Here is a 27,434-nt window from a genome sequence, read left to right as displayed (position 1 = left end):
ATTGGATAGCCTAGCTTGGCATTAGCGATGAAACTGGCATGAGCAAAACTAGACAATTAAAAATAATCTAGTAATGATAATATAAAGACATTCATATTCATTTATTTCTTATGAATTATTACAGTATTATTGATCAAAGACGCTTATTAAACTAAATATTCACAGAGTAATGACGAATGTGAAGATAACAACATCAGCGCATGTGCCCCACCTTGCAGGTACATCTCTTCTCCTTCTGTGAACATCTGATTGCACCTGCTGCATCTCGCACAGCTAGGGTGATAATGCTTATCTCCCGCCTGCAAAACACACAGTGCAAAGAAAAGACCTGACTTCAGAGAATGCGGGAAGATCAATGACATCCGCAGCAGTGCGGGAGGAAATAAACCCAATAATCTAGCTTCACTCAGCTATGCTCGCAACCTCAAAGCCTGCTAAACCCAGGGATGTTTCATTAGATCCAGCGAGGGGAGAGAATAGCTGAGTCAGAAAACATCAAATATCGTTTCGGTAGTTATTTACTGTCACTATTGACCAGGAAAACTAGTTTCAGTGGTTGAATGTTATGCTCGATTAAGCCCGGTGAACTGGCTCAAATTTGGCTATGAAAATCATTTCTGTTCAAAATGATTCAATGAGAAAAGCTCAGACAAATCTAAGTGTCCGCATTGAAGCGTGTAATCATGCTGGATGGTCTACGAATTGATGATAAGTGCTTTCAATTAAATCTGAACACCTTCCTGTAGATCTTGAGTGGCCACTATTCTACTGGAACAGATAATATCTCAAGACGTATATCAAAGAAAAAAAAAAACAGGTCTTAATCAAGTGTTGGACTAGGCCTACGCATATATTTTTAGCCCCCTGAATCTTAAATCCACCTCTAAGCAAGATATTTTGGAAGAAGACTGGAAGCCGTCCCAAAATACAGTAAATCTGAGTAACATCTAAATCAAGAAACAATATGTTGTTAGAAAATTCAAGGATAATTAGATTTTGCATTTCAAATATTATTTCAGTTGGAAAGCTTCTCCTCACCATAGTGATACATTACCAACACTTAATTTAAAGCAGCTATGTCATAAACCTTATGTACTCCATATTAGCTGGTTTAATACATGCGTTTGATACTGTGCAGCGTAAGCGTGGCATTTATTAAGCCAGTAGAGTTCAAGAGATGCTTAACTTGTCGCTGATTAAATTGTCAGACAGCCTGGCATCGTTTTGGCAGCGCAGTTGCTTTGGCAGCAGCTCAGGAGGGAGATTCAGAGATCTTTTCCCATTGTCATATAGTCCAGCCTTAATACTGGATTACCGTAAACCGGGCGAGCTGTCAGTGACATTTTCATACCATTAAATGACTCACTGTCTGATTGGATCACTGTCTGCCAGGCAATCGAGCTTGATGGGGATACATGTGGCAATAGGTTTGAAATGTTGATTATACATTAGCACATATAGATATTATAGTTGCGGTAATATTTTGAACTCATTTCAGAGATGCTTCAATAATAGTTTCACTGCAGATGCAAAAAAAAAAAAATCACATTTGGTATTTTATGTAATGTTTATGTAATTGGCGGCAAACCATGCTGAGTGCGTAAGTCATAAAAAGCTGAAAATCTACCCAGAATTAATCTTTTAGAACACTTTCATGTCAAGAGACTGTTTGGCTCCGTGTTGAAGAGATTACAACACAGATTAACAAACTACATTTATGGCAAACTGAATTTAGATTTCAACAGAATGTTATATAAATTTTTTAAATAAAGAGAGCAACGACAACTTTAATGTAGCCAAATTGGCCAAACACCCCGGTATTTAAAATTCATACTAATGGCTTTCTTTGTCTCTTACCTCAAGTACTTTGCCTGTGATGAACTGATGACATGCTTCGCACTGCACTCCAAAATGAATCTGGTAGTCCTTCTCACAGTAAGGTGCACCATCCCTAAGTGGAGGAAGTCAATGTTGAACATCGAGAACATTGTTCTTACAAGCAGTTGCTAAAAATACAGGAATATAAATAAATATGCAGCCAAGTTTCCGCTGAACAGTACGGTTCAATTCAGTTCATTCAGCCATTGTACAGTTTAAACAGTAAGTTGTGGCCTAGTTTTGCCAGTAATGCCATTTTCATATAATAATTTATTTGGATCAGCATTTTTCATGGTGCAATGATTATACTACAAGTATCTTGAATGATTATGAAAAGAATTATTTTGGATTGTCACTCACCCATACAGTGTGTTAAACGTCAATTAGCAACTTTCACCTCAACCAGATGATTGAGGGACACGACCATCAACATGCTTGATAGTTGCGACAGTGTTCTTAGTTTTAAAGCCTCTCCTTGACTCCTCCATCCAATATCTGTCCATAAAACCTTTGTCTAAAATTGTATTTTGTCCATGTGGGGCGCTTTTAATTTCAGTTAAGTTTCAAATTGTTATTATTTCTTGGTTGCTATCATTTCACCGTGCTAATATTTGAGCCTCGATGTGTAATTTCAACCTTGTATGGATTAAAAAGAATATTATAATATTTGTGAATATACTTGATTTTTTTACAAAATTTTCACATAGTGGTGAATGCCAAAATAAACATTACAGCACAAATGAGTTATTTTGGTTAGATAAAGATCTCAACATTGTATATAAAAATCCAACAATGTGCAGTTACTTACTTGCTGATGTACTCTCCAGTTAGCACTTTCCCACAGGCCTTACATTTGAAACAACCAAGATGCCACTGTTTGTCTAATGCTAGGAGAGCCTGTCCATTCTTGATATCTCGACCGCATCCTGCACAATCTAAAAGAACAAAAGAAAGCTACTGTCAACTCGGTATACACATAAAAAAATATTGTCAGGTAACAAGAGTTGACTGATTACATTCTCACTTTAAGTCATTAATATTAAGACCCCTAACAGCGTTAACGACTGCACGCAAAGTGAGCTCCGAGACGCAAGCGAGGTTCTGACAGCTGCCTCTTTCAATCAATAACATTTCTTTAGCCATTACTTTAAAAACTACCTCCATATTGAAGAAGCATGCAGACGCTCTCAAAAGTCGCAGAGGTTGGCTTGACTAATGAACAGCAAACTCAAGTCATCTCTTGTTTAATGAATAGAGGATGAAAGCGCGGCAGAGCCAGCTCCAACCACAGGGGACGAAAGGACGTAAGGCATAACGGGGTTGTGGCAATGACGTGAGGAGAATAAGCATGTCTTATTCATAGGTGACCTTGTCTGAAAGCTCTTCAAATGCCAACAAGGCATACTGCTGGGGATGAGAGCGATGGTAGGAGAGAGAAAAAGCAGAGGGTGAGCAATCAGAGGATGCAAATTCCCCAAGCCTGCCAGGAAAAGAAAACGCCTGTTTAATTTAGAATGGCATTTCTTGAGAAGAGAACAAATTTCCCTAAGTGAAAAGCCTTCATTTTGTAGTCTTCTGTGATTGATTACTCTGTACATGTTCAATATGCAATGTTAAGCAATCAAAAGGCACAATATTAGCTGTAACTGCATAATTGAATGAGTCTATAGGTACCAGCGCGCCTCCTCCCCATGACCTATTCATTCTTCTTGATGCCTGTTGGGCTGGTCCTTGGTGGTCCACGAGGGTGGGGACTGTTTACTCATAGGAGGGGCGGCCTGCTGCGTTTACAGATGGCTCGGGCCCATGCTAAGGGCTGCTACTGTTGGGTGATAAGTGGGTCCGTCATCCTCTGGCCCCACATAGATGTCCGGGATTGTGCATACTTCCTCGGACCTGGCTAAATGTGTGTTCTGGTTTCCTTATAGCACTGCGGCTCCTTCAGGCTGCAGGCTATCCAAGCTTTGCATGATGAGCAGAGCGCCTTCTTTGCACCAGTATGAGGCATGCAGCATCATCCTGGTGCAGCAAACCAATTATTAGAGTCAGTTGGACTCACCAGTGGTTGCTGAGCCAATGTTGGTTGGCTATGACATCACTATCAGGCTAAGAGGATGGGGGGCTATACAACGAATTAATACTGTATGATACTGTCTGTCTTTTGAAAAATACCGTATTTACAGTATGTGAATAAAAGATGAGTCACCAGAGGGTTGTTGTAGGTCGCAGAATGATACTGTATGAACAATGTCTTTATTATTGTAGCTGTAGTTTGATGTAATGTCGCTGAGTTTTTTTTTTTTGTGCCACACCCAGGGATGGTGCAAGGATTTTTTCTCTCCTAGGGCTAATACAGGTGGACTGAGAAAATAATGAATACATACATATACTTTAAAATATCAAATAAAATGCCAGAGGGGCTTAACTGGGGTGACACATATTTCTAACGTCCGACTACCCCCTCACCCCACCCCCCTAGCGCTGTGATTGATAGTACACTTAAATACTAGTGTGTGAAAGACAAAGCCTTCCTATACATTAACCTTGAAAAACGACTTACTGCTGGCGCCCAGGACATCTTTTGGTCCAGGAGACATGGGCTCAATACAGTACTGACACAGACAGTCCTTCCCGTTGAAGGTCACCCTGTCGCCGGCAGGGAACGGCCGTCTGGATGGGGGAAGACATCAATAATAAAGTGAGGCGAGATCCTATGGTTAAAATTTATTGAGCGTGGTCAGAGAGGATTGGTCAGAAATACATTAAGTATGCTGGCAATAATGGGACTTAATCTAATATTATTTATATTTAATAGGAAATGTTTATGTCCCCAATCTAACCATCAGATGAATTCAGATGCTATTCTTCTTATTACGATCCAACATATATTTGACTCTTACTTGCAAATGGTGCAAACAAAGCAGGCAGGGTGATAAGTCTTGCCGAGTGCAGTGACCACTTCCCCCTCCACAAAGTCCCCGCATCCATTGCAGCGAGTCCCATGCATGCGCTGGTAGTCCACCGTACAGAGATAATCTCCATTCTTCATGAAGAAGCCGCCCTGGGCCAGGTCACATCCACACGCTGAACAGAGCACACACACAGTGGTGTAGTCCATTTACTGCTCAGCCCACCATGTATGAAACCCCCAGTCAGAGTTGTCAAGACTTACTAGAGTGAAACGATCACTTGGGTGCTTGAGAAAAATACACCGAATATTAATTTCTTTCAAATAGAAACATGACGCTAATCATTTTTCAAAGACAAAGCACCAACAAGCTTCAATGGTAATGGAAATGCAAGGTGTGTCTATTTTTACAGTTGAGTGCCTTCTGCAACAATTGTACAATTGTGCAGCTCAGCAAACTCCCTTGATATGCCTAAATATATTTCACACTACAGTGAGTTCCGTGTATTTAATTAAGACCTAGTCATTATGACAAACAGGATTGCAAATCACAGACCTAATTAATAGAAGAATATCAGAGGGGTTGGTATTATAGCAAGATACTGGCTGACTTATATTTGAAGCGCCTCATGATGACATAATTACGTGAATCGCAGTTCCAGCGCCACAGCATGCGAGCTTGTGAATTAAAAGGCTTTTGGAAATGCCACACAAAAATGGAGCAAAATATTTGGATGTTTGAGATAACTTGCTCTAATCATTGTTATGCAATGAGACACGCTAAAAGCCTGTGGATGAATGCGAGCGAATGAGGGAACGCCTTTTTAATGCTGACTATCATTTTCTATAAAAAGATATCACATTATTGCATAAACATTTTAAGGGTATTAAAAAAAAAAAAGAAAAAAGAACGGGGTCTAGCACTACTCCCTCCATTCGCAAGCTCTTGAGTCCATTACAAGCTGTACCTCTCCGCTAAGACATGTACATCCACTTGCTGAGGACAGAAATAGGTACTAATCTCAGCATTTGCTCATTTGGAGTTTGTTATTCTAGGTACTTGTTGATACCTGTAACAGGGCATCAGTCACAGATTAACCACCAAAGGTTTCACTACGACAAGTTGAGCTTTTAAGAAGGAGACAGTGAGGCTAGCCGAGGGCACCAATGTAGTAATCATGCCAGGAATTCATCTCTAATACGGTTCAACATTCAAATCAGGCTGGAGTGAAGATGAGCCATCTATTTAAGTTGCGGTTAGGTTAAAATTCAGACCGCAATACAGTAGCAAAATAGCTCTTCTGCGTCAGTCTTTCACGACGCAATCAGACGTCACTACTTGGTACCGTTTATAATAATATTTCAGAATAAGGGCAAACATATTTGGATGAAACACATCTGTGCTTAACCAGGCAGGATCCGCGCCAGTGTCCTACTATTAGAAAAGGGTCAAATTAGCTATGCGGTGAAAAATGTTGCAGGGTTGCACCTTCACTGCTATTTTATAATCGAAATAGATCAAATAAAAATACATCCCATAATTCACCACAGATACAATTATATACAATTACACAATAAAGGCATAGTACGTATTTGCCTTTGCCTTTACGATTGCACTGAAGCGTCATGTTTCTATCCACATTCGCACAGCCGATACGGGTTGTCCTATTTAACGTAATTAGACAGATGGAAATGTCAATGTGACAGCAACAAATATTTTCAACACAAAAAGTCATAGCGCTGTGAGCGTTGGTTTTAAACTTGACATTCTGCCATGATCTTAACTGGTGGCATTGCATCACTATCTGGCAAATAGCTCCAGAGATTTCAACCCTAATTAGAACTTTACAGTACACACAGAACAGCCAGCCAGGAAAATGCCATCTTAGACAATGTGAAGGAGGCTAATTACTCACATTACTAAGATACTGCATTCTGGACAACATTTGACTTGCAACTTTGAGGAAGGCCTTTTTTGAGCATCCAGGGTGACGGTGCACCCATGGAAAAAAAAATAGTGCAGAGCAAGAAAAGGTCTTTCTTATTTATGCGTACTTAATATAGAGTACAAAAAGGCGACCTTGAGTTTTGTGTATGTTTGTTTGCGTACTTAGCAGTGTGTTACTGTACCTTTACAGGTGAAGCACTTTAGGTGAAAGTGTTTGTTTTGCACTCGCAGCACCTCGCCCTTGCATGGTTGCCTGCACTTAAAGCACTGGATCAGGGGCTTCTCTGTAGAGTGGTGCTGCGTATCCTGCGCATGAGCCACTGCAAAGAGAAGACACATTAGCATCATTAATGGCTTCGAAATGATGACGATGACTCAACTCGGGTGCTCGCTGTGAATGTCTGTACTTTCGTAGCTTTTCTTCTTTTCCACGTTGTTGTTCTTGGCACTTAGAGTTGGTAAAAACAGTTTACATTCACCTGGTCAAATGCCAAGTTGTAATTAACAAAAGAAAGACACTTTATTTGGAGAGGAACAGGTTTGAATGAGATTTGTTCATTCGAAATACAGCCACATTTCCACTTGTAATATAGTGTGCAAACACATTATGTCAGTTTATTCACCCCCTTCAAATATTTTACTTTTTTAAAACAATTTTTTTTTTTTAAATTATTCATCTTGGTCTCATTTTTTATGTCATAAGAAATGGCATTTGATCAGGGGTGTGCTGACTTTTTAGATCCACTCAATGTTGTATATCAGGGGTGTCAAACTCATTTTTTCTTTCGGAGAGCCATTATGACTGTCAACCCAAATAAATATATGAGCACCTCATATTATATACAGTAAAAGCTACAAAACAAACTGACAAATAACTCGTTTTCAAATCAGACAAGTAAAAACTGGTCAAATATTTAAAAAAAAAAAAAAAGATTTTATTAAAAGTGAAGACAATTTGCAATTCTACTAATGACACACGAATTTGATGCACAATTTGTCTTTGCGGGCCACATAAAATGATGTGGCGGGCCGTATCTGGCCCCCGGGCCTTGAGTTTGACGCCTGTGTTGTATATGCTTAACACATGAAGTATAATATAGTTAGCTAAATGTAGTACCTCATACTAAGTGTCATGAGCCTTTTGTAGAAAAACATGCGGCAGGTCAGCACAACCCAAACCCCCTACACAAACTGGAATCTAAATATAGTGTGTAGCAGTACTTCACCAATGAAGCTGAGAAAAGCAGTGTAGGGATAGTTAAAGGTTAATAGAATGAATTCTCAACTCTAAATCTCTTGAAGTGTTCAGTTTGGTTGTTTGAGAGCATGTCAGATGTTTGACAGTGTGCAGATCCTGGCACTCAGCTCAGATAAGAATAAAACAGGCTTCCTGTTAAGATAGCAGGGGGATGAAGGATGGAAAGGAACAGAATGTTCACCTAATTTTTGTTTGTGAACTTTAATGGGAGACAGTAGGAACATTACTTTAACAAACTTGTTTTGGACTATCATTAGGGTATGTAAAATTTGTTATGGGTTTAATAAATGGGTGGATTAAAAGTCCTAGTTCAAATTGAATATAGTAGAGAGGATTTATGGAAAGAACATGGTTACAAAAGAGGGCTGGCCATGTTTTCTTTGATGCAATTACACTCAGCAGGACAATGAGTCATCTGTGGATGAACTAGACAGTCCCAGCAGCTCCGCTCCGAGTGTGACGTTGCACCTCCAAACAAAACCACAGGCCATCTGGGTTATTTAGCACTGCAAAAACACATCTTAAGCCTCTTTACCCTTCACCACATTGTAGCTGAACTATTAAAATAAAACTCAGTTCAAACCAGTGATGGGACTGTAATAATATTGTAATACATTGTGTAACTTGAAGAGAAGTAACAGTGACAGCCTAAAACATGGAAAAGCTTTTGCTAACATTTCAAATCTACAATATTCCAAGCACAAAAGAGTGGGCTGAGTTTTTCAATCCGGGTTGCTTGCCCCACTTTAAATTGCTGTAGACTGAGAGGCGGAGACACGGTGACAAAATATAACTCAGACAGGCACGCAACACCACATGTCATTAAAAATTAAACACACAAAAAGGGCTTTAACTAAAAAAAATAGATTGGGACGTGCGAGTTTAAATACAAACCATTAGCAACATTTTTATTTGCAGCAGCAAATAAAATACATTTATATTAAACAATTTCTCTGCAGCAATTTAGGTGTTCTCGTGATAGCAGTTTAACAAGAAGGTATATGTTATATAACACTATAAATAAGTAACATTATGTTTCATGTAACAAGCTCAGCGCAAATCAACTCACTCAAATCTACAACAGGGAAAAAAAAAACAGATTTGCACAGACATTCCTAATCTTTGTTGGAAGTGTTGGCTGTGCTGGCTTTGTGAGCTATCCTGCCTCTTCACCGAAGGTTAACGTGACTGATATGAGCCTAAACACACAATGAACACACACACACACAACCATGGTGCTGAGAAAGCAAAAACCAGCAGAGCATCCTGAAGGCTGGTGAAACGGCATTAAGGGGCGGGGTTTCTTTCCTCACCCTTAAAGCCATTCCGCCCTTCACTCCGAAAAGCAAAACATGGCTTTGTGGACAAGAACAAAAGGATGATGATCTAAAGGGGAAATGAAAAAAAACTTCAATTCCCTGAGGACTGATTCTCCTGCAACACGTGCTCGTACTTTCTTACTTAATGACAATATTGACAGTGATAGTACCTTAATTTACAAACTCATCAGAGTGTACGACCATAGGGGTAGGTTGGGAATACACCAGGGAAAAGGGAATTCAGACAAGAGAGGGTAGCACTGATAAAATATTCATTTGCTCATCGCTACTGTAAGCTATACAGCGTACAGGCTCACAGGAGTGTGTGAATGTTAGTAAGAAAACAGACAAAGAGGTTGCATCCAAAACAATAGGGACCCAGATGTGACGGATAGCTAGCCCTTGACCTTATTTTCTAAAGTGCATTCTGTGTGACACCTTCACAAAGGAGGGGACAGAATGAAGTAGATGTGACATCTGGGATGGGTCAAAGAAAAACACAAGGCATGGCTACGAGGTGGTCTCGGCAGAAATAAGTCCCAAGGACCATGATAGCCAATTAGTAAAACATATTTTCACCAGCAAAAAAAAAAAAAAAAACGTGCTTATTATCCCTCTAATGGCTGTTGATTACGTGAATTTGGAATACTTAGTAAACATAAACGTAAGGAATATCAATCATATCAATATCAGCATCTTTTGATTTTTTTTTTTTGCTTGCTCAGTGGAAATAGTTTGAACACCCCTGTTTTAATACAGTAGATATATCAACCATGCATACAATATGCCTTAAAATTCATTTGTGCATTATTTATTGATAAATCTTAGTCTGCAACGTTGGTATAAACTACGTTCTTCATTTGAGCTGCACTTAAAAAATTCATAGTATCTTTCTTGGCCCATACCCCAAAGTTATATGTTAAGTATTGCAGTTTTTGTAATACTCTGCTAACTAACAAAAAAAACAATGAAAACAAATATTCTTTACAACAGTGAGCAACTACACACTATCTGTTATGTTTGGACACTGATTTAAGTCAGGCATATTGACAAGACCGTATTAATTGACATTGTGGTTGATGAAAAACATTTTTGCTGTAATTTGTATATTATCTCCCTGAGGAATGAAAATAATGGTAGGAAATCATAGTATTAATCACCAACCTCAAAGGTTACAACTAGGTCATCATGGAACTGGGGGATAGCCAGACAAGTATTACGGGTGATGGCTTTTCTGATCCCTTTTTGGACACATCAGCGCTTGCAACATTCCAGAGGATAAAAATTCCATTGACCCAATGCTCAAATTGCTACTGACAAGTGTACTCTTAAGCCAAATACTGACGCAGCTTTGGATCACCTGAGCTGGGAATATTTGGTTTCCTTTCAGCAACGGGGAATCGAAAGTCTCCAACATGCATTGCGCATCAGCAGGAAGTTAAACAAACATGAAATGCGGTATTCAGTTCTATGGAAGGAATTTCATCTCCTTCGAGTATCTCCACAACAAAAAGATTGCCTTCGAACAAGGCATTTGATGTCTAAAGAATGTTCATTACATTCATTCCAAGTAAAAGTCGCGATGGACTATTCCGTGACTCCTCCCTAGAACCAACATCCTGATTGTTTACTCCTTTTACACAAACCAGTAAATATTACCATAGAAATGATACTTTGTTTCTATCATTCTGGGATGTACCAGTAACAACACAATCATCTTTTCAAATAAACTGGATGCCTCATGTCCAACATTCCGTTGCTCCTTCCCATTTTGGTGATGACCACACAAAAAGCAAAATGAAGATTCCAAGCAGAGCTGAGTAGCGGAGTTTGGTATGTAGACATTCCTTACATTATTCAGTTTACATGATCTCATATAAATACTATGTGGTTTCCAAACACATGCTGCTAAATACATACAAATGAGCCACATGCAATTTGTAATTTAAACAATACACAATTGAGTGTCCCTATAGCAGTATTTAGACAGGAAGTAATCAATCAGGGGTCGGTCATAAAACTTGCCCCATATTTACAGTTCAGTTCAGGCCTATAATGACAGCATTAAATCCCAAAGGTCCGACGGTCAGATGCACGTCTATGGGGGAGGGTGCACAGAGCTCTTTATCACCGAGCCATAACAAGAAGCTCCTAACCCTCATCGCCATTAATATGTATGGCTGCCAGCCTGCCTTCCTGGCCCGCTATACCAGCACCCTAGACAAAGCACTTCAAACACATGCGTGAAATGTGTGTGTGTGTGTGTGTGTGTGTGTGTGTGTGTGTGTGTGGGGGGGGGGGGGGTTCCTATCAGACTCCACCAGATCCCCCCAAACTACTCCTCAGGGACCTCGGTTTTGGAATAATGATTTAGCACCATGCAAAGCATTTGTCTTGCAGCAAGTACCATACAATTTGCTGATAAACACTTTCAATTCATTGGCCCTCTCTGTAATGAGACAATAGTTGGTTCATGAACCACGGAACCACTGCGCGTGTATACATGGAAATGATAAAAGCTATTGACTTTTGGATTTTAGAAATGACACCTCATTACGTCTCCACGACAGCAGACAAAGAGGATGTTTGTTAACAAGCATAATGCATGATATTCTTCTGTCTGGTTTGTTATTTTAACTTGTATATTTTAGGTCAATGACTTTCACTTCCTCTCTGACCACTAATCTCATCTGTATATTCTGGTCCAGTGTGGCAGCTGTACAAATATTGTGTCTATACAAATATCGTGTGAGAGTGTGGCATGTTACCTCCAAGGGTTAGCTCTGCATTCAGAACCTAGATCACCATGCACACAAATAAGGATAAGATAAATTCCACAGTGCCACCATGGCATTGATGAATCACTAACTATTTAGAGGCTTTGTATTGAAAACAGGACAACCACCTGCACACAGTGAGAAAATGCTCACCCTGCAATCTCAACATTCTGATTCATCATTCACAGCACACAGCGTACATAATTGAATGAGGTTGAGGTCAGAGCCCATCTGGCCACAGAAATGCTGCATGATAAGCTTATTGAAATCTTTGCTCACTTTTTTTATGCATACTAAACAAACATCAATGACGATCTATAAAGAAAAAGGTCTTTGACTGTGGATGACAAAACCAGGCAAGAATCCCTTTTGTGACAGATCCCAAGGATCCACATGGGAAGTAGCAGCTCAACTCCGTGGAAAACTTACTCATTGTGGTGAATGAACATGTGGCTGCCAGAATTTTTGGCTCTTCTGCCAGCACGGGTCTTGGTAGCAAGGCCGTTATTTTGTGGCCTATTGAGTCCACATCAAGAGAAGAATTTCAGGGCTGGACGCAGCCGCTGGCCAGTAGAGCGCTGTCAGATAAATAAACAAACCTACACACGCACGGGTCAAGATATGAGTAATCACTTTTTTTTTAGTTTGTTACAGGAATTTTTTTTTTTCCTAAAAAAAAAAGTCCCTCGAAATATCACATTACACCCACACAGCAGCCAAAACCGTCTGTACAAGCTACAAGCTCAACTTAGAAAATGTTTTGCTAAATCACAGCACAAACGAACAGCATGACATTACTTAAGGAAATGATGATAACTCCTGGCAATGTTATTCAAATTTTCATGATTACCTTCACGGTAATTACTGATCAGGTGACCTAATTTTGAACTGTGACATTGTTTTTTCAATTTTATGTTGATATTAAAAGATTTACTGTGTGCTTGTCATATTTTCTATAATTTTGACAAATGCCTCGGACGTATTTCTTTATTGTGCCATGGTACTGCTGATCAATTTATTCAGACTACCGTGAGGTTTTTTTCTATTTTAAAACACTTGAATCAGAGTTACAGCTGAATCATAACAAACAATAAAATCCAACCACAAATCCCATAAAACAGACGTGAAATGCGGGAAATATTCTCCTTGACCTTCATGTATCTAAACCACAGCATAGTGGCCTTGCTTGCGGTTAGTAGAAACCACCTTTTCCTTTGAACAGGGCACTACGAATGAGGCCACATCTGACAACAATGGAGTGTACCTTTTGGATAGTCACCATGGCAACGGCTGCAGACAGAGCATTGGAGGGAGAGGCAAAGAGAGGGAGAGAGAGCTCTGCGCAGTGTGCTTCCTTCCCTCTATGTGTTCCACTTTTTTACATTTGATAGTTTTAGCTGCAATGAATGTGAGGAGGTTTCTCTTTGAATCAAACATGCCAATTTTCCACCACGCTTCCTCATAACACGTTTTCTTCCAACATACATTTACATAAAGCCTGACACCGCCTAAGTAATCATACTCCAGCCCGAGCATCATGCGTTAGTTCTGGGAGAGGCATTGCACGTTCCAGTCAGCCAGAGCATGTTTCCACGCCACATGTTCTTCAAAGTTCTAAGCAGCACACACCCCCACAAACCATGTCAATATCCCTCGGTCGGAATCATGCATCTGCCCTATGAATTTGTCAGATCAGACACAGATGGGAGTCAGTTAAATGGAATATAAAAAACATCGCTTCACAAAGGCACACTCATCCATCCACATTCCAAGGCCGGCAATCGCACAATACCTTTTTCTTTGACCATGACCATTGGAATCTAATAAATCTGCAACAGAGAAGCTTCTAAGTATCCTTCAGCAATGACACAGAAGCTGCTGGATCCTTTTCAAGTGGAGACAGCACAGAGAGAAAGGGGGAGGTGCAGGTGCTATGCTGTCCTCCTGAAAATACGGCGACAGTGAGGGGTTTGCCTCTGACTGCCTGCTTTGCTGCTACATCGCTCTTCTTCTCCTCCGCCTCCTCTGCCTACTCCTCCTCCCCTCCACTCCCTCACTCTGTCCCTCTGTTGTGTCAGCCACCTCCTCACTGCAGCAATCTGGTGTGCTGCTGCCTCTGTGTGAACTAAGCCCAGAACCCCAAAACCCAAAGCAAACTACTTCCTACATTTAAGATGTAAATTAAGCCCATTTGACATTTCAAGGTAATACAAACTAGGCGGAGCTTTCCATAGAATTGAGATTCATTTCATTTTGTGTTGGTTCCAAATGTTATTCTGCCAAGCAAATTTCTTTTTTTATTTATTTATTGTTTTACATTGGCCGTTTCTTTGTGTGCATTATGCTTAGTATTATGATAAATGTGAAAAATGTGTCCAAGTGCTAAATTCCACTTTAGCATTTAGACGGCAACAAAAAAAACGTGATTATTTTTGTGAACCTATGTATAACTGCATATACAGAAATCAAAATATTTGGACACTCTTTCATTTAAAAAAAAATCTCAACATGATTACTTGATTCTTTAAATACAATAGAATAATTTTGACACATCTAGCAGTAATATTTTGATTTTCAGTAGAATGGTTGGAGTATCCACTCTTATTTGATTTTTTTTTCTGCTGCCACTTAAAGGAAACGAATGCTCAACCTTAACGTCTCCAACCTTTTGTAGCACATTGCCGCTATCAGGTTCAAGTTGAACATCAAACCTGATCTAAATATGAACATAATGTCTATTTGACCAATAAGCCAAGCTATAATGGTTATGCTGCTTTGTGTGGCAAGCAGTCAGAGTGTGCGTAACATTTGAAAATCTCAAGTTGTACTCATGGCCACGTGTAATCCTGATGTAAGCCACCATGTCGCTTGGTCATGTGCTGCTGTTTGGCAAGAAGCAGCAGGTCTGGCCTTACGTGATGGACACACATTATATAACTATCTGTGATTAACTTACTGCCTTCCCCCATTTGCAGCAAGACTTTTGAACGTAGAGAATACGTGATTGCGCAACAAGTGCACAAGACAATTTGTGCACATACACAGGTCAGATGTCAGCAGCCAATTAAAATGCTGTCATCTGTAACTAACAAGCAAAGTATTAACGTGTGGCCACCTAAATAGACACAAGGCAGACAGACAGAAAGCTAAAATAAACAAAGCGGGCTGAACAGAAACAGTCTGGTATCTGTTATTGATTTTAACTTAGTATCACAACTGGTGGTTAGAAAGCACCCATAACTTGCATCCAGACAAGTGACATCATTTCAGACAGATGCACACATTTAATTTCGCTCTCCTACCTGAAGCCACGTCATGTAACCTCTCACTCAGGTAATAGTCGTTTGGGTTGAGGTAGGGCAGTTGCTCCATGTACTGTTTGGGAATGAGGTACAAGACCTCAGCCACATGTCCATCCTCAATGATGGACATGCGCTTGATGGAGCTCTTGCGTTTCACCCGTACGCGATCTACGTCGTGGCTGCGGCTGGAGCTGCATAGCCTCCCCAGGCTGTTGAGATTGGGCAGAGTGGGCATGACGCTTTGCCCTTCCTCAACCGTGCCACAAAGGGAGATAAAGGACTCCAGGTAGACGTCAAGCACAGTCCTCCTCAAAAACACAGCTTTCTTCCGACATGAGGAAAGTGTAGTGGTCAAAGAGGTCCAAATCCGAACTAAAAGTGCGCCCCAAATACACAGCGGTGCATTATAAAGTCCAGCAGGGTTGTTATCTGTTCACATCTAGAGAAAAAACAAAAACCCGGGTGCTGATGCGCATCTTGTGCGGGAGAAGTCAAACATCAGGTAAGAGTCGGTGCCCAGTGAAACACTGGCAAAGAGGCTTATGAATGTCTTCAGCCCAACCAGACTGGAGCCTTAAGCAGCTTAAGGCTGACGTTGAGCCTATGATTATCTTCTGGGTGGGGTTAGGTAGTTCCACATCAGGTTTGCTCAATGTACTCTGGGAGACATGCCACCCAATGGGACCCGCCGTCATTTCTCACACGTCTGCCAGAAACTGAAAGCCTATCTGGGTTTACGGGACACTTTCAAAACATTAAAAGCAACCACATTAGGGGGCTGTTTTAGACGCATCAAGACCATTTCAAGTTAATTCAACAAATGCTGGGGAATTAGTGCAAAGGCCAAATGGATGCGGTGCATAAAAATGGTGCAACATGATAATCCAAGAATTTCGTGACAGATTGATATGAAATCATAGATAATGAGTATGAGCAAAGAACTGAAATAAGACGAAATAAACTGCGCTCTTGGTATTTTACAGCAAACTAAAAAAAGCGACTTAGTTTTGCCCATTAGAACCCCGCCAGCCTAACAGTTATCTGTATTCAAGAAATACAAATGAACAGAATATATTGAACAATGGTCAATACTGTCTGAGACACACACACACACACACACACACACACACACACACACACACACACACACACACACATGCACACGCGCGCGCACGCACAGACACACACACAGATACACACACACAAATAGTGTTTTCAAAAGAAAGGTAACCCAATATCATAATAATAAAAAAAAGCATAATTGTTGTTGTTTGTTGTTGCCTTGGGCCTGCATTTCAAATTCTAAGAATATCTTGTTTGTTAGAGCAAGAACTCAGACTGGCTGAGTGTGCAATTATTAAACTAATGCTCTTGATTTCAAATATATTGTCAATAACCCATTCAGGATTTTGAGAATTTATTCCATATAAAAATAATCATGTATAATTAGCAGACGATTCTTTAAAGAACACACGCAAAAACAATGATAAGAGTCCATCTTAGGACACGCGACTGCGCTGCAGTGAGGCACTGCCCTCCAACTGTCATCCATTTCTCAAATCTAGCTACGACACATCTTCCCACATGCTGACATTCACTCAGGCATGTTCAGAACAAAAGTCAGCTGTGCCTGAACGCACAAAGACAAAACCATCCCACCCCCTGCACAAATAGGACCCTTTTTCGCGCTTCTTACCATCCAGTCCGAAGCAGGAGGTGATTTTTTGGGCGTAGTTGCACAGCCCATCGTAGCTTTGCTCTTGCATCACTATCTTCCTCTCCCCAATCTCTACACACAGACAATCGCACCCACAAGCCGTCCCGTCTACCACAGTGCACACAGCCTTCACTCCTTCGCCTGCTCATGAATTATTTATGCTTTTGCCAGGACACTTGCACACGCGCGTTCATGCAGAGCACCCTGCACAGAAAGTGCTGATGCAGAGGATGTGCAGCCCTCTTCACTGTCTGGTCCTATATGGAGGAGGCAGCGGATTGTGTTACTGCAGGATAAAGCCTCCTTTTTGATCCATCATTGATCGTCACATTAAGTGCAATAGATGAAGTGTGCGGGATGTACTAACTTACCAAGCAATGTGGACTTGGCGTACCAGGAAACTTGCTGGATAATGAGATTGTTGCGGGGCATGAGTCACACATTAATCACTTAAAATGAGCCGAAATTAAATGGAGATGTTTTCCCCAGCATGCTTTGGGAAACTAATAAAGGTTTCATCTTCTTTCAAAGGACCCAAAGGTATTTTCCCCAAGCATAAATTGAAGGTAACCCAGCTAGCATAAATAGAGTATTATTATTTCCAATGAACAGCCTTGTCATCAAATCTACTGTCCGTATCTCCTTGGTCACATGGCAGTGGCAGAGGTCAAGTATGAATGTGTTAACATAAAACAAAGTAGATTTACAGCTGCAATTCACAGCCCAGAAGGTTGTTGATATTACATGGAACCAAATATGACATGTCAACAGTACAGACCAGTAGAAGCAAAAACCCAAATGGAATGAAAAACATTGGCTCACCAAGTGTATGTGAGAATTCTGCTGAGTTGAAGATCCCATGATGGAAATGTTCCAATAGACTAAAACGAACAATAAATCTGTCCACAATCAAAAGAGTTAGCAGAAACCAATTTGGCTGTTAATACAGCATATCAATAAGGTTATAAAATGACATCACTGCAATAGGTCTGGTAAATGTTTTGAGAAACCTTGAGCTTTCAATGATGACATGAAAATACATTTTCCTAAAGAATAACTGAGCACAGTGGAAATATGATGACCCTGAATGAGCAGCAGGCCCACAAAGGGAATATTGTACGTTTATTGGGTCGCTAATGGAAGTAAATCACTTGCAAGGTAAAAGCTGCTGGCCTCGCACTGACTGATACAAGGGGATGGCTAGAAAATAAGAGAGCCCAGTAATGGCTCTGACCAGTTGATGTCTGATAATCAGAAATGGAGATCAATCATTCAAGGCTCTTAAGAATTCAACTTCTTGCTAATCTTGGGCTATTGTATTTCTAATAAAATATTACATTAGAGAACCTACATATAGATTTTCACATTATATAAAGAGCAGAAAATCTTAGCAAGGACACTTGCGAGGTTGCTGCTTATGGATATTGACAGGCTTGCACTTGGTTTAAGTTGGCTAACCAAGAATGTCATACAGTGGACCATGAGCTTTATTGATTGAACCCACGCAGCCTGCACAGAGGTCAGTCAAGGAACCTACATCATGAGTGACCTCTGTGTGCTTCAGAGTGATACTCAAAGGTCGCCTATCAATCTACTCACAAGCAGTCAGTTACAAGTGCATTCTGACATTGACATACTCAAAAAGGGGCAAGCACATTGCTCCCTCCAGCATAAAAACGACCACTGGGCAAGGCACTTTAGTAAATCTCCTTCCTTGAAGTCACTCCATGAACATGAAAATATATTGCTGCAAATGTTTACTCATTTTATTTCACAGCTTTGCTAAAACAAGGAAAGGTACAGCTGTGAATCTCAGATTCTCTTTACTGAAAGAGCTAATGAGGCGAATTTTGCAAGTGATGATTTTAAATGTCTGGTCTATTTTTAGACACCCGATTACAAAGTGTAGACATCCTGTAATAAATTGTAGGCTGCAGCAGTGTGGTTATTCCAGATGCAAGGATGTAACCTACTTACACAGGTAGTGTCACCGCTCCCCAGACAGACGACCATATACATAGGTTTCTATTCTCGAGCGCCCCTCCTAACCAAAATGAAGAGACCTTTTTGCCTCCGCATCAGTTGATATGAAACCTTCTGCGGCACAAGACACTCACCTTTAGCAGACATGCCGGGTAGGTAAACTGTCCTCTGCAGCGATGAACAAGGCGAGCTCAGCGCAGGCAACATTGGAGCATGGCTTGATTGGCGATTTTGTTTTCATATGGACTTCGCTCGGCATTCTTAGTACATGTTGTATCATTTGAACACATGCTAAACGTTGGCTGCAATTTAGCGGACTAGACGATGACAGCCTGGCGGCAGGGCGTGTCCTCGAATAGGCAGCATCTTTTTTGTTTTCCAAGTTTTCCACCAAAATTGCGTGGTTAGATCACTCGCTCCTTGTAACGTTTAAATAAGCCTGGTTTTGGAGAAGACTCGTTGTGAATAATAATCATCGTGGTACATTAAAGTGAAAGCAGGCGTTATTTCTTTAATTGTTACATCACTTATATTGTCTAATTGCCGTGATCGTGTGGACGTATGACATTGCAAAACATTTCTACATGCATTTCAACTGGATTAGTTTTGGCCTGTACATGAAAAATGCTATTTTAATTTCAGTGCCGTTTGACTGCCAAAATGACATCACATCAGCCTTAAATTAATATAACGTTAGTTGAAAACCGAATGAATTATTCCCTACTGCATTTGTATGCATTGCGAGTCGTCAGTATCACTGTCCGTGTGTTGTAGTCGAGCGGCCCCTGCTGGTGACAAATGGAAACGGTGCTGCCGGGTGAGCGAAGTGCCACCGTGTCCAAAGTGAGCTGAGCGAGACGTTTTGTTTACAGCGGCTGCTGCGCTTATGGCCTGCGAAGTTACGAGGCCAGAAACCCTTTATTATTTTATTACTCACGCAGATTCTCTCGTTGCAAGGGTCATTATACGAAAGCTCCAATCTGGATCGAGGCGGCAACAACAGGAAGAAGAAAATAGAGGAATTCTCTAGGTCTTCTCGGGAAAAAATAGTCCAGTCGAAGAACAGAATGTTCTCCAAATTTACGTCGATTCTCCAACATGCAGTGGAAGCGGTGAGTCTTAAGCAAACGCATGCATAAATCAAATGGTGACTGTTTTCTTGGACATATTTGACATACATTCGGCGATCTAGACAGTTTGTATCACAACGTCAGCAGAGACAACGAACTAGCATATGCTAACACGAATATACTTCTGTCTATTTAATTTGGAAAATATAGCAAAGAAACAGTCTTGACACTATTTATTATCTACCCCCGACATGTTGCAGTTTCTCAACTATCGTCGTCCAAATGTAAGCCAGCTGTTTGTGTTTAACGTAGCCTGGCAAACTGAGCTAGTTAGCCGCTAACGGCTAGCAGCTTCCTGCAGCCAAGCTCACGTTGCTGCTAGTTAGCGCAACTGGCTTTCCTCTTTTAGGTGTTGCAATAGTGAAACGTAAGTTTTCCATTGCGCAAATATCGTTGCACTGCTGTTCAGCAAACATTCAGTGAGGACTCATGAACATCTGATATGTTTTGTCTGACGTGTGTTTTGGACTGTCGTCAAGTTAATCGAAGGGCGCTACTTTTCCGATGCCAGTTTTCAACTAAGTCAGTATCTTATCAGACTTATTAGACAACAAGAAATATAATGATAAATATTTGAAACTGTCCAAACATTGTGATAAGTACAAATCTACCAAACAATTTTTAATCATGTAAAATTAAAAGAAAGTAAAAAAACACAACAACAACAACAACAAACACGCATGCACGTTCACGCCAGACACACACTCTTTGCTCTTGTCAGCTGATGAATGTCAACATGTATAATTTATGCTCACTGCTTTCTTTTTTTTTTTTTTCTTTTCTTTTCAGCTAGCTCCATCGCTGCCACTGCAGGAGGACTTTGTCTATCACTGGAAAGCCATCACACATTATTACATTGAAACGTCAGGTAAGATTAGTTTTTAGATGAGAAGTTATTAGATTAGATTACTGAATGAAAAATGTGTTTCTGATTTGATATATGTTTGCTTAAGTATAATCATCTATAAGGGTTAAATGCTGAAGTGGCAGCACTTTTACCAGTGTTAATGAATGCGAAATGCTTGACATTCTCGGAGTGTTCAACCCATGTTGTTGTTTGAGCTTGGTACTGTGGTTACGATCCTTGAAAATATTTTACACATGGTTTTGAAAAGCAGTACATGCGTTGTTGACTGAGGCTGTACAAAACGTCACTCAACCAACTTTAGATAATGTTATGGTTGCATCAACTTCCATCTTTGTTTCTGCTCTCAGATGACAAAGCACCAGTCACAGACACCAATATTCCATCCCACCTGGAACAGATGCTGGAAATTCTCAGTCAGGAGGAACTTGAACGGGAGTCTGGGGAGACTGGGCCCTGCATGGAGTATCTTCTGCACCACAAGATCCTCGAGACACTTTACACGCTGGGCAAGGCAGATGTAAGACATATATTGTAAGGGATGTAAAAGGGATGGATGTTTGAAGGCTGCTTCCCCCCTAGTGTCCTCCAGGAATGAAGCAGCAGGTCCTGACCTTCTACACCAAGTTGCTAGCACACATCCGTCAACCACTCCTGCCACACATCAATGTTCACAGACCAGTTCAGGTATGGTGACCGGCATTTCCAGTACTTTTTACACATTGCAGTTCGCCCCGATACCGGTTGTGTAAGACCTTTTCATCGTGTTTCCACTAGAAACTGATCTGTCTGTGTGGGGACGTACTTGCCGCTCCTACAGAAAATGAGGAGATTCAGTTCCTTTGTATAGTTTGTGCCAAACTGAAGCAGGATCCATATCTTGTCAACTTCTTCCTTGAGGTACGTTGTAGAATTCTTCACCGGAATTTGTACGTAACATTGGAGCTCGCCAAAGTTGATCACTAATCTACACTGGTTGTAACTGTGAATCAATGTGAATCGCAACCAGTGAGCTTTGGAACATTGGTGTGCCGCAAGGTTATCTCTAACAAAGTAGCTAAAATTAGAATTGAAAAAATAAAAGTGTTAGCGAAATGAAATGTCAACCGAAAATTCTTTTAAAAAATTGGGGTTGGAAAACGAAATTTTCATAACATCAAAAATTATTTATTTACAACATATAATGTATGCCAGTGACCTAGTGACAAACGAAAAATGCAATTTGGTGGCAGAAAGTATTAAAATGGTCATGTATCCACTCTTGTTTCTAGAGCAAGTCAAAACAGAGAAATGAGACCAAGAGTCCAGGCAGGGCAGATGGGCAGAAGGACGCTGTGTTGGCTCCAGACACGGGTCAAGAACACGCAGAAGGCAGTGAGGCAGCACAAGCTGCCGCCGCTACCTCAAGTCCGAGCAAAAATAACAACAGCAATTATAATCTGGTGACCTCGCTGCTCAACCTTAGCAAGAGCCCCGTGAGTAACCCACCGTCGCACCTTTGGGTGTTGCAAGGCTTCCTTGTCGTCATTTGTGTCCACTCGTGCACTGTCCAGGATGGCCGGATTGTGGTGAAGGCTTGCGAAGGCCTCATGCTGCTAGTCAGTTTACCCGAGCCCGCCGCCGCCAGGTGCTTGACGGAAAACACTGAGCTCTGTGAGCTCCTGACCGACAGATTGGTCAGCCTCTATAAAGCCCTTCCCCCATCCATGGACCCTTTGGACATCGAGACAGTGGAGTCCATCAACTGGGGGTAACTTTTGATAGTTTGTTTCTTAAAATGTTAGCAAATGATCTCATATCCTTATTGTTTTGTTTCATGTGTGTTTTTTTTTTCCAGCCTTGACGTGTATAATGTGAAGGAGGATGGCGCAGTGTTTGCAGGAAAGAGGCCTCTCATTTCCTTCCTTTCTTGGCTGGATTATTGTGACCAGCTCATTAAAGAGGCTCAAAAGGTTTGCTCGCTGCATTTGGATGGCGTGTCGTTTGTCGTGTGGCTAGAGTTGACTCAATTTGTCATTTCAGTCGGCGGCCTCTGTGATGGCCAAAGCGGTGCGAGAAAGATTTTTTGCTTGCGTGATGGAGCCGCAGCTTATGCAGACGTAAGTTCCTGTCATCGGTCGCCCACGCTGTCAGGATATGTGTCTTCAAAGTCTGTTCTCGGCCGTAGGTCTGAGGTGGGCATCCTCACCTCGACGGCCCTTCTCAACAGGATCATCCGCCAGGTGACGTCGGAGGCTCTGCTTCAGGAGATGGTGTACTTCCTGTTGGGGGAGGAGAGCGAGGCCGAGGCGCCGTCCACTGTGGCTCAGAATCCCGTCAGGCACATACTCATCGAACACTGTGACCACATTTCAGACGAGGTCATTGCCACTTTTCAACATCATTCTATGTCAATTACTGTCAAGCTTTTTGTTGCCTTCCTTGTAGGCAGAATGTGTTTTTCTTATTCACCACCTGCCTTTGTACTAAAAGAAAAAAACTGTGGCTGTGACTCATGTTATCAACCAAAAGCACACAAATAACATCTGACAAAGCCAGGGCGCGCATTATTCAGACGCACGCGGTGGCTTCTGTCGGCTTTCTTTTCTTGTCAGAAAGCAAACGTTTGCCACGTTGCCATTGTGCCATGCCGACAACTGAGCCTCTTTTTTTTCCTAACTCCTGTCTGCAGATCAGCATCATGACTCTGAGGCTCTTTGAGCAGCTCATTCAGAAGCCCAACCAGCACATCCTACACAGCTTAGTGCTGCGGAACCTCGAGGAAAGGAACTACCTGGAGAACAAACCTCCAGAGGAACGAGAGCCCATTGAAAACGGCCAGCCTCATGATGCTGTGTAAGGACCCCCAACATTTTTTGTTTTTGTCCCCTGCAAAAATGTCATAACACAACTCATGAAAGACCGCTTATTAGAATGTAAATTATTCATGGTTGTGTGCAGAGACCTGGAGGAGGATCCGCTGTTTGGCGACGACCTCTCTCCAAACAGCAGGCTGCCGTCTTCCGATTGGCTCAGCCCGTCGCACAGTCCGGACCACTCCAAGTCTGAGGGGAAAACGGAAGTCCACAAGATTGTCAACAGGTTCACCATCTGCCCGTCACGCTAAATACTCACCGTTGAGCTTTTTTAATTTGTTGAACACCATCACTTGCAGTTTCCTGTGTTTGGTGCCCGACGAGGCAAAGTCGTCCTACTTCGTGGAAGGAACCGGCTATGACACGTACCTTCGAGACGCGCACAGACAGGTAAGCCTCACGAGACTCCTCCTTCATCATCAGAGCAGGTTCCAATTCATACGGATGGCTGTTCTTAGTTCCGGGACTACTGCGGCGTCTGTCATCGCTGGGACTGGAGAGGAAGCCCCAAACCCTTTGAGAAATGCAACTTGGAAGTCCCGTTCTTTGAGGGGCACTTCCTGAAGGTCCTCTTTGACAGGATGGGGCGCATTCTAGATCAGGTCAGTTCAGGTCATCTCTTTAAAACACTATTTAGTTCATTCCATTCCAAGTGTCATTTTTATAGTTGGTCTTTTTTTTTTTATCTCATTCTTGTATTGCACCTCATTGAATGAAGGTTTCCAATTGGTTTCTGTCTGTGCTCTTCAGGCATTTTAAACCTTATAGTTCCATTATAAGGGTAAAAAAAATTAATGGTAGTTCAGGCCAATTGGCTTTGCTGGGCAAGTGTCAGGACAATGAAAACAGAACTGAAAATATGAATATGTTAATTATAAAATTAGGATTCAAGATTTTCTTTGGAGGCTAATGTGATTCAAAATATTTGTTGAATAAGGCAATAATAATATCTAAAGAATAAAAAGAAAAATCATTTAATGCTTACAAGAAAGATGTGAATTGAGTTCTCATCGTAGTCTTGAGCGCTCCTCTGCTCTGCGTCTTGCAGCCGTATGATGTCAACTTGCAAGTGACGGCGGTTTTGTCCAAACTGTCCTTGTTGCCGCACCCCCACGTGCACGAGTACCTGCTGGACCCCTACATTAACTTGGCTCCCGGATGCAGGTCCTTGTTCTCTGTTGTCGTCAGGGTGAGTTTAACCCATTGGTGAAAGGTGTGTGTGGCTTTGGCACCGGGACATTTATTGCCTTTATTGTGTAGCTGGTGTTCAGAGTGTTTCTGGAGTTTGTCATTTCAAATGTATCAGTAATAAGAGTGTGAATTTTGTTGTCAGGTGGTGGGTGACCTCATGTTGAGGATTCAGCGCATCCCAGACTTCACCCCTAAACTGCTGCTGGTGAGGAAGCGATTGTTGGGTCTGGAGCCCGAGGGCATCACGTACGTACGGCGGCTCACTCGTCTGTTGGTCAAACTAGCCACTGGCGTGTTTTAATCCCGCTTCTCCTTCCAGTATCGACCACATGACTCTGCTGGAGGGGGTGATTGTGCTGGAGGAGTTCTGTAAAGAGCTGGCGGCTATCGCCTTCGTCAAATACCACGCCACTGCCTCGTCGTCGTCGCCGTAGCGTCTGCCGTGCCCTTCTCGTCGGGTCGCCTGAACGTCGACGGTTGGTCGTCCGTGCTCGACGGGCCATGTGGCTTTCGGGCTCTGAGTTCCAACACTGCCAATTCAGCAGAGGAACAAGATACAGACTGAAGATGGGCAACCTCTGCGTGTTCTTTTACTGCCCAGCCACTCATCATCATCATCATCATCATAGACATAATGTGTGTGGGACAAACAGATGTGTGTATTTATTTGCAGTCATGGATGTCATCGCCTTAGTGTGGAAGCACATCTTTTCTTTTTAGAACATTTTTATCTTCATCGACATGCAGTTGACATTCTCCTTGGACTGTAGTATTAACAATACTACGCACACCTTTTAAAACGCCAAGTTCTCTTTAATTTATTGATTTGCTTTCAGGTCGCCTTTCTTTTTAAACTGTCGTTGTATTAGGATGCTTTTAATTCAGTCAACGAGCTGAAGCTTTTCCTTCATCATCCAAAGGTGTCACCATCCAGCGTGGTGCGTTTAGGAACTTTTGCACATGCACTTGTTACATTTTCGCTTGCATTTGTACAAAGATACAAGGCTTCTCATAGTTCCCATTCTGTATGTAAATGTTTTCCTTCCCTGAGCCACTGAGCTCATCTCTTAAGTTGCTATGCCTTCTTCTACAAACTTGTATTTAAAAGCAGTGTTGTGTCTCGGATGACCCAAACGTGTACTGTATTAATTTTATGGCGAGGTGTTGGTTGCTTGAAATCAACAACTTGCCACACTTTTGGGAGACTTCAAGATTGTCCTCCATGTATTTTGGGTGTAGTTATTAGGTTGGTGTTTCAGCACTTGTGTGGGGACATGAGAGAGATTTGTGTTGCTCTCCTCCTCCAGTCTTGATCTTTTGATGGAAGTGCTCGCACAGGGTCACATTTGCACATTTGTATTTCTTCACACTTGCTCATTGTGTAAATATATAACACAAATGATGTGTATTTTTTCCCCTTTCATAAACCAAATATAGGAATTATTTTCCTATTTTCCAGGACATGCTTTTTTTTTTTTTTTTTTCTTAAATGGTCAATCATGCATATTTTATTATCAGCCATCTTATCAACTTTGAGTGTTAAGTTGTGTATTGTATGTGTACAACAATAGCAATATAGAAATATACTACCTGGTGTCATTGCATGCCGTGGCATTATTTTCTTTGACAAAAGAGAGCAGAAGGCTGATTGGCTGAGTTCTCAGTGACACGTGATGCCTTACTTCTACTCTTCATCTTTTTAGTTACATCAGCTCGCCTTGTCACGACGATGACTGATTATGTTAGCTTTTTTGCTGACAGTGACCGGTCACTGTTGTTTGTAATTGCATCCATACTCTTGTTTCTTTCCTCATATGAAAGAAAGTGAAGCCTTGTTTTCTTTGTGTGGCTATTTTGATTTGTGCAATGCAGACGTGAGACATGGTGCATGATCTTCCCTCCTGGTGCTTCACTGAGGATTTGAAACGCAAGCATTGTGTTCTCACCGACTATTTATTCCTACCTTATCACTTCAGTTCTGTCAAGACAATGTGCTCTTGTTCGACTTTCTCCATCTCAATAAAAAATGTATCCCTGCTGGGTTAATTAATGTTTGATCTTTTTTTTTTTTTTTTAATTAAAAAATGTCAATAAATCAAAACGTACACCTGTATAAATATGGAGTCATATTTTTGTTCAGCTGTACTGGGTACTGATGACCTGCGTCACACATCACTGAAGATTTTTTTTTTTCTTGTAGTAAACTTAACTACCGTAAAGGTCTTGCATGAAGATAATGTCCAAGCTCAGCAAAGCTTTTTAAGGTGGCTTGGAGAAAACAAAAAATGATTTACCTTTACTTG

The 27,434-nt window shown here is 41.3% G+C and overlaps 2 protein-coding genes across 22 annotated transcripts in view; one reads left to right on the top strand and one right to left on the bottom strand.

Moving 5' to 3' along the window:
* LOC125978768 (actin-binding LIM protein 1) overlaps positions 1-19,454 on the bottom strand; it is a 31,347-nt gene extending 11,893 nt beyond the window's left edge. For 3 of the 21 annotated variants that reach the window (XM_068652537.1, XM_068652538.1, XM_068652548.1), the window contains exons 1-7: positions 15,391-15,907; positions 6,917-7,054; positions 4,779-4,962; positions 4,439-4,548; positions 2,687-2,813; positions 1,858-1,951; positions 212-299 (exon numbers count right to left, since the gene is read on the bottom strand). In XM_068652537.1, coding sequence (XP_068508638.1) covers positions 212-299; positions 1,858-1,951; positions 2,687-2,813; positions 4,439-4,548; positions 4,779-4,962; positions 6,917-7,054; positions 15,391-15,625 — 976 coding nt within the window. In that variant the 5' untranslated portion in view covers positions 15,626-15,907. Of the gene's footprint in view, positions 1-211; positions 300-1,857; positions 1,952-2,686; positions 2,814-3,036; positions 3,056-4,438; positions 4,549-4,778; positions 4,963-6,916; positions 7,055-13,880; positions 14,129-15,390; positions 15,909-17,086; positions 17,246-19,224 lie in introns of those variants that run through there. The other 18 variants (XM_068652540.1, XM_068652539.1, XM_068652542.1 and 15 more) reach the window with 15 other exon arrangements.
* Positions 19,455-19,891: 437 nt separating this feature from the next.
* fhip2a (FHF complex subunit HOOK interacting protein 2) lies at positions 19,892-27,181 on the top strand. Its single transcript, XM_049736420.2, has 17 exons — positions 19,892-20,202; positions 21,010-21,088; positions 21,436-21,605; positions 21,668-21,772; positions 21,863-21,985; positions 22,357-22,560; positions 22,639-22,835; positions 22,923-23,037; positions 23,108-23,184; positions 23,253-23,445; positions 23,757-23,920; positions 24,026-24,166; positions 24,240-24,330; positions 24,399-24,542; positions 24,989-25,129; positions 25,274-25,377; positions 25,451-27,181. Exons 1-17 carry the CDS (start codon positions 20,158-20,160, stop codon positions 25,563-25,565), a joined length of 2,208 nt encoding a protein of 735 aa, XP_049592377.1. The 5' UTR covers positions 19,892-20,157; the 3' UTR covers positions 25,566-27,181.
* The last annotated feature ends 253 nt before the right edge of the window (positions 27,182-27,434 follow it).

This window comes from Syngnathus scovelli, chromosome 12 (assembly GCF_024217435.2).
Source record: "Syngnathus scovelli strain Florida chromosome 12, RoL_Ssco_1.2, whole genome shotgun sequence".
Classification (NCBI taxonomy): domain Eukaryota; kingdom Metazoa; phylum Chordata; class Actinopteri; order Syngnathiformes; family Syngnathidae; genus Syngnathus; species Syngnathus scovelli.
Note: the sequence above shows the minus strand (reverse complement) of the source record. Positions and strands in the feature narration are given on the sequence as shown.